At 30.1% G+C, this 13,980-nt stretch overlaps 2 protein-coding genes across 2 annotated transcripts in view; both read left to right on the plus strand.

Annotated features, from left to right (window-relative positions):
- Nucleotides 1-9,319, plus strand: part of LOC126897471 (uncharacterized) — a 20,148-nt gene extending 10,829 nt beyond the window's left edge. The window contains exons 7-10 of the mRNA XM_050671110.1: nucleotides 3,560-3,601; nucleotides 4,070-4,111; nucleotides 8,852-8,888; nucleotides 8,951-9,319. Of these exons, the coding sequence (XP_050527067.1) occupies nucleotides 3,560-3,601; nucleotides 4,070-4,111; nucleotides 8,852-8,888; nucleotides 8,951-8,969 (140 nt within the window). The 3' untranslated portion in view covers nucleotides 8,970-9,319. The remainder of the gene's footprint in view (nucleotides 1-3,559; nucleotides 3,602-4,069; nucleotides 4,112-8,851; nucleotides 8,889-8,950) is intronic.
- The window catches only part of LOC126897466 (uncharacterized), a 169,952-nt gene that overhangs the window by 137,667 nt on the left and 18,305 nt on the right, over nucleotides 1-13,980 (plus strand). The gene's annotated exons all lie outside the window — the stretch shown is intronic.

The following is a 13,980-nucleotide window of genomic DNA, read 5'->3' on the forward strand; positions in this document are numbered from 1 at the left end:
GAGGTATTGCTTCAGGGCGGCCCACGCCGTCTAAAATTCACACCACCACGTTGTGAATCAGCCCGAAATTAATCAAGAGCTGATTCACAACGTGGTGTGGCCTCCCCCGTTAGCTGGATCCCAAAAGGCGGGATCCGTTGCCCGGGTTGCACCGCGTGGAGGTGGGGGCAGGACTTTGCGAGGGTTGGCTTAATAAATCACAAACATACATAGCATAAACACAAAACATATAACACATGCAATAAGCACCTACGGCGCCAGTCTAGCTGACGCCGCAGGTACTACCACCCTGGGCAGTCTCTGCCTCAGACGTTCGGCCTCCTCCTTTTGGCTCATCACCGATTCGGCGAACGCCTGAACCAGAGACCACCCCTCCCGGCTTCTCAGCAAATGGTCCACCATTGACCCCACACCGAACGCGGACCCCAAGCGGGATTCCAACTCCTCCCGCTCGTTGGCCCACGCTTCGCACCGGAAGAGCGTATGCAGAGCATTGTCCGCTTCTCCCGGGCGATCCCGACAGTGATCGCACGTCGGCGCGGCTGCCTTCCGAATACCGTGAAGGTATTCGTTGAAGCAGCCGTGACCGGACATCACTTGGGTCAGACGATATGTCATCTCCCCGTGAGTCCGGCCAATCCACCTGTCGAGCCGGCTGGGTCCGATGAGGGACCTAGTCTACGCTCCCGCGGATTCCTCGTCGGTCAGTCGTTGGCGCCAACTGGACACGGTTACGCTCCGGAGTTGCAGCCGGTCCTCCGCACGAAGCGGCTGACCGGTGCTCTTCCGGAGCTCGTATCCGTTGGCGCGTTCGACGGCCAACAGGTCCGCGGGCGGCAGAGAAGCCAGGATCCTGGCCGCCACTCCGGATACGGTGCGGTATGCGCACACCGTCCGGAGAGCGGCCCTTCTCTGGACCCGGTTCAACGCTTCCACGTTCTTGGGCGAGTACTCCAGAATACTCGCCCAGACCGGGGACCCGTAAAGGAGGACCGAGTGGACGACGCTAACCAACAGTCGGCGTCGCTGTTCCCTCGGTCCCCCGATATTCGGCATCAGTCCCGCCAGGCGGTCCATGACCTTCTGAGCCCGCTGGGCCGCACGTTCGATGTGCGGCCCGAACATCAACCTATCGTCGATGAGCAGGCCCAGATAGCTCATGGTCCGCTTCAGCGGGACATCAGTCCCCAGTACGGTGAGCCTAGGAGGAACGTACTTGTACTTTCGCGTGAACAAAACCGCTTCGGTTTTGTCCAGCGCTAGGCACAAGCCGGTCCCCTCCTGCTGGATCCAGTCAGTGACGGCGCAAAGCGCACCGTTTGCCCGGAAACCAGCCTCCTCCGCCGAAGTGCCTTCCGCCACCACGAGCGTGTCGTCCGCGTAGCAGATTATACGTGTACCCCGTGGCAGCGGAAATTGATTTCACGCTATATTGTTTAAACCCAACTAAACGCTAAATTGTACATTCCTAAACAACAATTATATTATGTCAATTGCCACCGGAATTTCTGCTAATAATAAAGATAATTGTCATAAAACGGCCTTTAGTCTGGTGCTGGAGGTGGTAAAAGTTGTGGCTGCCGAAAAACAGGGCTTCAATGTTCTATTATATGTGAACATTGCAATATAACTTGTATTTAGGATATAAATACGGAAATAGGAGATCATGTAGTTTTTGTAATAATCCACTAAAATTTAAAAATTAAACTCAAAAATATTTAACTTTAAAATTTAATATCTAATAAATAAATAAAGTTATTATTTAAGTTTCATAAATTTAAATGTCTATTAAATAAAAATTAATATTAAATTAAAAACTCAAACATTATATAAAATTTAAAATAAATATAGTTTAAAAAAACTAAAAAACACGCTTTTAAAGCACATTGAACTAAAAATTAAAAAATAATTTTTAAAATTAACTTAAAACAATAATGAACGAAAGATACTAGTATTATTGTGAAAAAAAGCGCCCAATATACAAAAAATATGGCACAAAGCACCCACGATTTTATCACAATAATACTAATATTTTTCGTTCATTATTGTTTTAAGGTTATATTAAAAATTATTTTTAAATTTTTAGTTCGATGTGCTTTAAAAGCGTGTTTTTTAGTTTTTTTAAACTATTTTTATTTTTCACTTTTTAGTTTCATGCTATGATAGTAGTTAATATCAATATCATGGTTGTAACGGGTAACGGGAAATCAGGGTTCGATTCCCGAGAGGGAGTCTAAGAAACGACTACCACATCCAAGGAAAGCAGCAGGCGCGCAACGTGGAGGTAGTGACGAAAAATGACGATACGAGAATCATCCCCGTAATCGGAATGAATACACTACATATCTCTTAATGAGAATAAAGCGTATTAATATATAAGTTTTAATAGTAATTAGAATATATATATATAAACATGTAAAGCGACTTAAGTTCGTAAACGTATCATGCACAAGGTATAGTGGTGTTTTGTGAGCGAGTGTGGCGGGGGGTACATTATACACGAGGCATATACGGTGGCAGCGGTGTCTGTATAATACTGTGTATACATATGATGATAATGTGTATACATTACAAACTTAACATTAATACCATGATAAGAAATTAAATAAGGCAATTATTACTTATCACTCTCATTCAAAAGTATAAATCATTTTCATGGAAAAAGTTACACACCTCCAAATTATAGTAATCATGAAAAGATAGCGTTTTCTTCTGTCCTTTTCTCAATACGTATTTCAATGTTTAATACCGTAAGATAATACATGAAAATTCAAATTTTTACAAACTTCAAAACGCTACAGAATATTTACTACTGAATATTAATAAGATATTTTTTTATTAAAATTTTTCTTAAATTCTACTCTACAAAATAGCTATCTCAGATTTTTTTTACATTTTATTTAAAATTTAAAAATAATTAATAATTTTAATAAAATGTAAAAAAATTAATTATTGAGATATAGTTATAGACCTAACGTATAACTATTATTAAAAAAAAAAATCATCTAAAAATATTAACTGGATCAAAAGTTATTTTAGTTGTCATTGAGTGGTGGGCCACCCTGTATATAATTGATGACACGCACGCGTATACGGGTACGAAAACCAAAAATAAAAATATACAGAAAAATATTGTTTACGGGGAGTGGTGAACGTGGTGGGGTGAATGCGTTACGACAGTCTACTGTCAAGATCATATACGACGGGATACGCGACATAATAACACGTACCGCGTGGAGTTACAAACTTACAACAAACAACTAACATACATGTGAAACTAATATAAGCGTGTTAATAAGTGTTCCCGTTTAAAAAAACAAATTTATCACACTTACAAGACATAAGAGATGAATTTAAAAAATATTAAATAGACGATAGTTCAAGAATAATATGTAAATTAAGGTAACCCAAAAATAAAATATTCAAATTATTTTTATTCTCTAAGTAATTGAGTGAGTTATGATAAAAAAATCACCAAGTATATATTTTCAAAAAATATTGGCTTAAATAATTTTAAAACGTATAATAAATGTATAAATAATTGTATGTGTAATCCTAGGATTGGTCCCACAAGAGATTGAAACTTCGTCATATAGACAAAGTATGTTACCACTTTATGAAAAAAATTTATTAAAGAACATATGAATTATTAAGAATATTACTCGCAATTCTGTCGTTAAATAATGATTTTTTCATAAAAATTGTATTTATTTTTATGGACCATGGAAATATAACACAAGGAGTAATGACATTATTTTAAAATTACAGTACACTTCAAAAGCTATAAATTAATATAACTTTAAATATTTCATATATTAAAATCTGGTCACTATGATGCATAATCAAAAATTATCGGTTCATTGAAAGCCGAAGATTTTCATGGACAGGCATTAAAATAAAAACAAAACACAAAATAAAACTAATACTTTCTCAGCTTTGTAAAAAGCTATGATTACATATAGTATAGATTATAAATAAATAAATATGTACATTTAATAAATAAAAAAAAAGCTAAAATTAATTTTAAAAGGTATAATAAATGTATAAATAATTGTATGTGTAATCCTAGGATTGGTTTCACAAGAGATTGAAGCATCGTCATCCAGACAAAGTATGTTACCACTTTATGAATATTATATATTAAACAAAATATGATTTATTAAGAATATTACTCGCAATTCTATCGTTAAATAATTATGTTTTCATAAAAATATACAGATCAAATATGTATTTATTTTTAAGAACCATAGGAAATATCACATAGTGAGTAATGATCCGACAATTCCTATACATCAGTATTCACTCTTATAATATAAGTTATTTTTACATACAAATAGTGTAATTCTGATAGAAAGTATCAAATATCTGGGCACAAATATAAGATTTTTATCACTATTTATCAACAATATTCCTTACATTGTATGCGTTAGAAACTTCTATTACATTTATGTAAATATTCGGACATAATTTTTTAGTTCCGAAAAAATTATTATAAAAAAATATTTCAAAAGGTAGAATTAAAGGTAACTTTCGAAAATTAAAGAGGGACCTATTATTATTTTTTATTATTAAATGGGGAATGTATTGCTTAAAATGTTAACTAATCAATTATAATTGGTAATTACCAACTATGTAATATTAATTTTTAAGTTAATATAATATTTATACATAGATGAGAGGGATGTACAACAATAAAATTATTTTTAGATGTGCTTTATGATAAAAATGCAGTGTAGTGATTCAAAAATAAAATATAAAAATAAATAAAAGTTTAGATAGTGTAATTAAAATGTCTATCTCTTAATGGCTGAATATATTTGGGCTGTTCTATAGTCACAGTTATTTACTACGTATAAGTAGATATCTATTATTCTGTCGGGGTCATGGTTCAAGGTTTCAAAAACATAAAGATATTAAACTAAATATTAATATGTGACATATGAAGCATTTTGTCTGATTTATTGAAATGTAAAACTATTGGTTAAGTATAAAAAGTTACTAATCACAGTTTGACACGGCCCGCGTCGCTTCGTTATACACGATGCCCCGCGACTCGTGCCACCTTTATCAGCCGTCGCCCTACTATGAATATTTGACTGACCAACACCGCGTGTTATACGCTACGGTGCAAAGTCCAGCAAATGCCGCACGGCCGACGACGACCCGCCGCAAATGGTGCGAGAGTCTTCCTCCCGTTGTGAAAGCGACTACGTCGACAGCCGAACCCACCCGCGCACCGTCGCCTACAACGCTGCTAACCATTTTGCCGTCCAAGGATTACGCCGAACATCGCGTCGTCGACGCCAGCGAAAGTGCCGCGATATTATGCGAAGATTATTATTACTGTGTTTATCTTTTCGGTTTGTTTTATTTTTGTTAACATAATCTGTTGTCGCTCATTTAATAAACGGCCCACGGGTCTCTACCCTCAAAACCAGTGTCGACCACATTTTTGCGACGCAAGTCGTGTCAAGTTTTTCTACTCTACACAATAATCATAATAAATTAGCCTTTTTAATTTCTGTAGTTTGTAGACTCCAACTATTTTTCTTGGTAATTTCGAATATCGCACTGACTTTTGATACTGTTTTAGAACTATAATTGTATTGATTATTACACAGTCAATCAGTAAACTTCATATAATGTATATTTAAATTACTTAAGTACTTTAAAAGTAAGACACCTAGATATTACAACAAGAGCATCGTCAAATACTACCCTGCTCACCACTTTTTCTAAATCATTAAATGCTAATATCACAAAAATTAATATTGCAAAATTGGTAATGGACCAGACAAAATTTTATTTAGCGCATAACCCAACCCAACTTTCAACCTTTTTCCCTAAAATTTACCTTGTCAAATATTTTTTTCTTATAATAAATTCGATATTTATTATGGTTCACAAAAATAAATAAAATTTCAATTTGTACATTTTTATGACGAAAACCTTCTAAACAAAAAAGTGTGGGATTATATCACTTCGAGTTATAGTGCTATTATATTGAAATCACTTTTTTTAATATTTTTTTTTGCGATTGTCAATTGTGATATTGTATATTAACCCACCGTAATATAATTATAAGTATTGATGCATGACTGCAATAATTATGCTTAATAAGTCATTCTATACAGTTATGCTTATTTAAGATATTTAAAAAATGTAAGTAATCGTGAATATTACAATAATAATTTATTTTGTTTTATTTTTATATGGAGAGATTAAAAGTCATATTAATATCTATATATTAATATCTTGAATACCATAATTTATGAATTTTGGAAAATATTCCCTTATAAAGTTATTCCACTAAAAAACGTTGAAAATTGATTGCATTATTGCAGAAAAAAATACCCAAAATTGCGCTTAAAATTTTTTTTGATTAATAGTTTTTAGCTATAACATTTTACTTTTAAAAATTACAAATTTTGTAGTATGAAATAGCCTTATTTATTTAAATAACAATAGATACAGTTAAAAATAAAATGTAACAAACTTATAAATCAAACAGGTTTTGTTCGGTTCGGTAAACCTGCAAGAAATTTTATAAAATTAAAAAATAATTAATTTTATTATTTAATAAAAATTTGGGTACCTTAAAAATGATTGCACTGCACGATAGAGGATTTCTTCAGGTTCTCAAATTCGAAAGATCTCCTATTTGAAGACAATAAGTTCTTATATATTGAAAAACTACGCTCCACGTTGACAGAGCTTATTGTTGCATATATAAAATATATCGAATCTTGAATGGATAAATCTTCTGGCAATTGATTTTCCCCAATTTTTTCGCCAGATAATATGTTTGATACTTCTTGTAAAACTTTAAATCCCTTATTTTTGTCAAGAACATTTTTACATTTCTCATTAATTAACTTGCCTGTAATTCCTGACATTGAACTTAATTTGTCACTAACGCTTTTAACAATTTCAATGCTTGTCGCCAAAGGAAGTTCTTGAGTTTCTAATTTATCTATGGTGTCAGGTAAATATCCTTAGTTTGCGTGAATAAAAACTAAATCTGTTTCCAACGATGGATCATCTAATATTTTTTGAGTTTCTTTTATTGAAATTGCGTCATCTGGATTGAGCTATAATATGATATTTTTTATTTCTTTAAAATATTCACAGTAATATGAGACTGATTTTACCCATGTACCCAACGAGTTATAATAGGCTGGGGAGGTAATTGTATTGTCGGAGGTTTATTTTTGAAAAATAATACACGAGCTGGACATTTTAATATTATTGATATTAAATATTTGTTTTACCTTGGCGATCAATTTGTCAACATTTGAAAATCGTCTTCTTATTTCCTCAGCAACTCTATGTACACCATGTACTACGCAAGTTATATGCATCATCTTAGAATAGAGCACTCCAATTAATTTTTCTGCCTTGATCATGTACGGCGCCGCATCACTGATCAAGAGCAATACGTCATTATGGCGTATACCATCAGGCCAAAGAAGAAACATCGATCGTTCAAAGACTTTAGTAATGGTCGAATGGTTTGTTTTGTCGAGCACCTCCGAATTTAATAGGTAAACTTGCCGCGGTTTGTCTACTTCTAATGTTCCAATAATAATATTGGCAATATATCTACCTTGAACATCGGTAATTTCATCCAAAGAAACCCAAATTTTGTGTCCGGCAATATTAGATCTATTTTTGTTCGTAGTTTCAACGTAAATATCATTTACGTAACTTTTTCGTAAAGTGCTTTCGTCAGGAATTTCTTTTTTTGTATATTTTTCCAAAAACAAGCGGAAATCCTTGTTGTTAACTTTGTTTAGAGGAATATTTGCAGATAATAATGTTTGACAAAGATTTTTGGAAAATGTAGATTTTTTTGAAGATAATGTAAGTTGTTGCTGTACTACAGAGGTTGTAGCGTTTTGATGGCGATTTATGGCGCGGCTGTGTTTATCAGTTTTTAAATGTTGCGTGACTATGTATCTTCGATCTGCAGATACTCGAAATTCACATAACTTACAAAAAAGAGCTGACCCATCACTCGAAAATACATTTTTCCCGAACTCATTGACGTATTTCGATAATACACTAGACACTGATTGCTTATTTTTCGGCATTTTTGACGTCAGTACGAAATAATAAGACTCAAATGTAAACTACGAAGAAACACGAGACGACACTTAACGACTGAACACTGTAGAAGTGAAGACTAAAATTCTATAATAAACTTAAAACTACAGTAGTACAATCTACAAATCTCGATGTACCGTCGTTCGTCATATTTACCCCAATATTGTCTTATCGCATTTCCGGTCGGCCACGGTGGTCTACGGAAATCCCGAAATAAGAATCAATACGCGCACTTGAATATTTTAACATACCTCTTACCTTTAAAAAAAAATTAAATTATATTATTCACAATTTATAAGTATATAAAATGTACAATAAATGAAAAAAATCAACAAAATTGCAATTAAAAAGAAAAAAATGATCAAAATTGCAATAACATTGAAAAAATTGCAAAAAGTTGCACTAAAAATTTTTAGATATAAATTCGTACTCGCATGAGATGAATTTAAACCTACTTAGCAACAAACCAAGCAATAGAAAAAAAATTGCAAATGCAACAACATCCGAGTCCTAGTTACTACTCATAAGTGGTACCGAATTTAAATTTAAAACTCAATGTCTATTTGATTTTGTTAATTAATAAACAATAGTATTTTGTATGTTTATATTCCAGTTAAAGTTTTAGTAAAGTAATATTGACAGTAATTATTACTGTCAGTAATTACTAATAATTTAACATAAATGAAATTTTTATTAATTAACAAAAACAGTTTTATGACAATTTGAATTTATATTTTCATACTAGATGATGACACCGAAGGTAGTAACAGAACCCCAATTTTGTAAGCAAAATATCTAAAATTATTTCTGTCTTCACGTTTTGATATTTATTTTTTTTTTACAGGCACAACTTTTTTATATAGACAATGATAAGTTATGGAAATATTGTATAATATAATATATTATACAATACTATATATTATATAGTGTTTATACATGGCGGACCCGCCATGTTCTATCAATAATAATCAATATTGGATCTAGTCAATATTTTGCATTATTATTATCATTTTAATAATTGTTATATTTAGGACTATAAACGTTTTACAATAAGTAATAGTTTTTTTATTTATAAAAAAAAATATTTGTATATTTTTAATTTACGAAAAATGAAACAAAAATGTTCATGATAGTCTTATTACTTTGATGAAATCTTTTGCTTATTATTACAGTTATTATTTACTTTTGTAAACTTCATTGGCTGAATTTAATAAATTGTATGGCATATTAACATTTCTCTAATTAATTAATAAACTTATTAAGTGAATATTAGCTACAGGTTCTTTCTTTTCATTTTTCCAACAAAATCATTAAATATATTATATAAGTTTTAACACATTATCAAATATGAAATCGAGTGACGGCAGCGGCATATTAACCCAACGAAACCCAACTATAACTATGTGATGTGTGTACCTTTAACTATGGAGGGTCCCCATTCCTTAACTAAAAAATGTATTATAATATTAGATTGGCGATTTATCCCTTCATAGAAGGGTAGGCGATGTGTAACCTTACTTATCATAAGGTGTTTTTTATTATAAAATTGAAGTGAAAATATTTATAATAAATATGTACAATTATTTACTACTTCATATGAATTTATATTTAACAATGTAAATTTCAAACTTGAAATTGAGCTAAAAGTTATGATAAAAAATTCAACTTTCTTTTATTAAAAATTTTCAAAAAATCAATTTTAATGACAAATAAATAGCTTAAAAATAATATTTTGTTCTTTATTATTGTTTTAAAAACTATCAGAACAACAAGTTTGAAATTTACATTATTAAATAGAAAAAAATGAAATTGTTAAGATTAATATGCAGTCAGGAAATTTTATAATTACTATTTACATTAAATTTATCAGAAAAATTCGATTTTTTTTACATTTTTATCATAATAGATCACTTAAATAAAAATAATAATAATCATTTCTAATTAACATTTGGTGTTTAAAAAGATTCTACAATGGAAATATTCAGAATTTAATTAATTTTAATGATTTACTTTAACTAAAAGAACCAATAAAAAAAAATTGTTAAAAATATTTACTCAATTGAGCGTATTATAAAATTTGATTATGATTGTAAAAATCCATCGTTAAATTAAGGTGAAACTAAAAATAATTTTTTTTTTAAATTTACGATTTATACAGGGTGGCTCACCACTCACTGACAACTTAAATAACTTTTGATCCAGTTAATATNGTGGCCCACCACTCACTGACAACTTAAATAACTTTTGATCCAGTTAATATTTTTAGCTGATTTTTTTTTTAAATAATAGTTATACGTTAGGTCCATAGCTATATCTCAATAATTAATTTTTTTACATTTTATTAAAAATAATATTTTAAATAAAATGTAAAAAAAAATCTATGATAGCTATTTGGTAGAGTAGAATGTNTAAAAAAAAAATCTAAGATAGCTATTTTGTAGAGTAGAATTTAAGAAAAATTTTAGTAAAAAAATATCTTATTAATATTCAGTAGTAAATATTCTGTAGCGTTTTGAAGTTTGTGAAAATTTGAATTTTCATGTATTATTTTACGGTATTAAACATTGAAATACGTATTGAGAAAAGGACAGAAGAAAACGCTATCTTTTCAATATACTTTTGAATGAGAGTGATAAGTAATAATTGTCTTATCTAATTTCTTATCATGGTATTAATGCCAAATTTGTAATGTATACATATTATCATCATATGTATACACAGTAATCATGAAAAACTGGTAGTAGCACACACAAATAGAGTTAAAAATTATTAACTTACAAAGTAAAATTATTTACTTTTGTAGTTGAATGAATACTTTTATCATATTAAATCAAATGCGACAATAAATACTTTAAAAATATTAGAAATGAATGATTTTAATTGTTACTATAGAAAAAGCTGGTTAAGCTACTTTTTATTTGAATAAGGAATATTTTTTCGATTTTTAAGGGTAATATCTTCAACTAAATACGAATTGTAATCATTTGACGTATCGTTGAAAAAAGTAGGTCTAGTGAGAGTTGGCAAAATAAATCGTAGCCACAAAAAAACATATAGTAAAATAATATTAAAATGAATAAGAAATTTCTTCTCCCGAGGGGAGACTAAAGTGATGGGATCCATTATATTTATTGAAGTTATTGAACCTAAATGAAATAAATATCAAATAATTTGAAAATTTTATTCTAACTCAAAAAAATGCAAATTATTAATTGCCACAAACGGATTTGAACCTCGTACACTAAGCGTGAAAGACACAAGTGTTCTTTGTATTCATTGCATGATAAAATTAGAAATTTAAGCTAATTCAAATATAAAAATTACTTTTTCGACTTTAAAAAAGAGATTAAAATCACTGTCAAAAAAAAAACGCTTCGATGCAAATCTTTAGTTAGTGTTTAATTTTAAAAAATTGGTTGATTATTCCAAAAGTTACATGATCTGCTAGTTCCTTATTAATATCCTAATTAAGATAAAGTATGTCAAATGAAAAAGGGATTATTAAAAAATATAAATCTCATAAAAAAACAACCCAGCACAGGGGGGTCGCTGCACAGTGGAGACGTGGCATAGTTGGGTCAAGTATAATGATATCTGACAGTGATTAAAATCACTATCATAAAAAATGCTTCGATGCAAATCTTTAGAAAGTGTTTAGTTTTAAATAATTGGTTGATTATTCCAAAAGCTACATAATTTGCTATTTCTTTATTTATATCCTAATTAAGATAAAGTATGTCGAATAAAAGAGGGATATAAATATTATTTCTCATAAAAATTTTATTGAAGTAAAATGTAAAAAATTAAATCGAGTATTTTCACACAAAATTAGCATTTGGTAGTCATTTTCACCATGAAGACAAAATAAAGTCCGAAATTTTTCTTTTTAATATTAAATTTTATTACATAAGCTTTAATTTAACATATATATAAAAGTGTCAGACTTTCCGGAACACTTTCAAAAATTAAGTTAAAAAAGTTCTACTCTCTATATGCATTTTTATGTTTTAAACCCCTCCTTTACTAAGGGAAATGGTCCGATTTAAAAAAACAGTATCTCGAATGTAAGATGTATATAAATACTACTTTTCATGAATAATTGTATTGATCCATGCATTTTTCAAAAAGTTATAGCATAATAAAGTTAAAATGTAAAATATAAAATCGAGAATTTCTCACAAAAATAGCCATTTGGTAGCCATTTTCACCATGAAGACAAAATGAAGTCCGAAATTTTTTTTTTTTCATAATAATGTATATTAAATTAGCTTTAATTTAAGATATATATAAAAGTGTCAGACTTTCCGGAACATTTTCAAAAATCAAGTTGAAAAAATTAATTTTTTGTGAAGAAGTTGTCATTTTAAATCCCCCCCTGTGGGCAGGTAAAGGTTCAGATATAAAAAAAAATATAGCAAATGTAAGGAACTGATATCATGCAGCTATATAAAAAAAAAATTATATTGATATGTTCATTTTTGAAAAAGTTACGGCATTTTTTAGTAAAAAAAATTTTAAAAATTTCGAAAATTAGCGATTTTTAAAACACATCTTAGTAAAACCAATACCTTCTCAGCTTCGCATCGAAGCTAAAAGTAAAAACATTTTAATAAATTTTAATTTCTTATGTCTTATGAACTTTATTATATGTCAATTAAATTATATAATATTCATGAAAGTTAGTTTATTCCCCTAATAACATATATTAAAATAAAATAAAATACAATACCCAGAATTTTAGCACAAAAATAGCATATTTTTGAATACGGTAACCATTTTCACCAAGAAAAAAATGTATATTCCGAATTTTTTTTTTTCATAGTAAAGTATATAATATAAGCTTTAATTTAAGATTAAAAAAAACTGTGCTTATTTTCGGAGCATTTTCAAAAGTTTAGTTGAAAAAGTTAGTTTTTGTAAACATGTTGCTATTTTAAATCCCCCCTTGTGAGGAGAATAAGTGTTATATTTAAAAAAAAAAGGGATATCAAATGAAAGAAAATTACCTACAGTTTCAATATAAAAAAATATTTTTTTGTTTTTGTTAATATTTCAATAAGTTTTGGTAGTTTTTAATAAAAAAAACATCACGATAGGAGGTGATTTTTTTCGAAAATATTACATTTTTTTTTTTGTATATTTTCGGTGGCAATTTACTCATAGACGATAAAGTGTTGGGACAAATTTTTTTTTTCATTTTGTAGTATATGACATAACCTTTGATTTGATATATGTTTAAAGGACGCAGTATTTTCGTGTTTACCCATCGATAAAATTATGTGTGAATACAATAACTTATATTTTATATTATATTCGAATCTCATGTATGTAGATGTGGTAAAGGATTGCTTTTGGTCCTTTGGAACTTTTTTTCCATATGTCTCAACAGATAAACATGTCTTTTTGTAGTATGATGGCCACCATTTTTTTAAGTTGTAAACTTAATCCGTCTGAAACTTTATTACTTTGAACTTTTTACTGCATTCATTCATTATTTTAATATATTCATCTGGCACATATATACAATCATGCTTTCTTATTTTTTTTTTTTATAACTCCAAAATCTCGATCGTTAGGTAAAAATGTAAAAGAAAAAGTGGTAAATCCTTTCAAATCGTTGACTATCTATCAATGCTAGCAAAAATCGTATAACGGTATTATTTTTGTTTTGGGTTGAACAACCATCACAAAACAAGTATAATTCTTTTATATCTGAATTAATATTATTATTTATATAATCCAGTACATAGAGTACATATCGTTGGATCCCTTGCAAGTTTCACCCTCATGATACATGTAAAATGTAGATTCTTCAGTTTTCAAATTTTTAATCCCAAAACAATTCACCCATAATTGTCTTAAATAAAAAATGTT

The sequence above is a fragment of the Daktulosphaira vitifoliae genome, unplaced genomic scaffold, assembly GCF_025091365.1.
Source record: "Daktulosphaira vitifoliae isolate Bord-2020 unplaced genomic scaffold, ASM2509136v1 Scaffold_2, whole genome shotgun sequence".
Taxonomy (NCBI): domain Eukaryota; kingdom Metazoa; phylum Arthropoda; class Insecta; order Hemiptera; family Phylloxeridae; genus Daktulosphaira; species Daktulosphaira vitifoliae.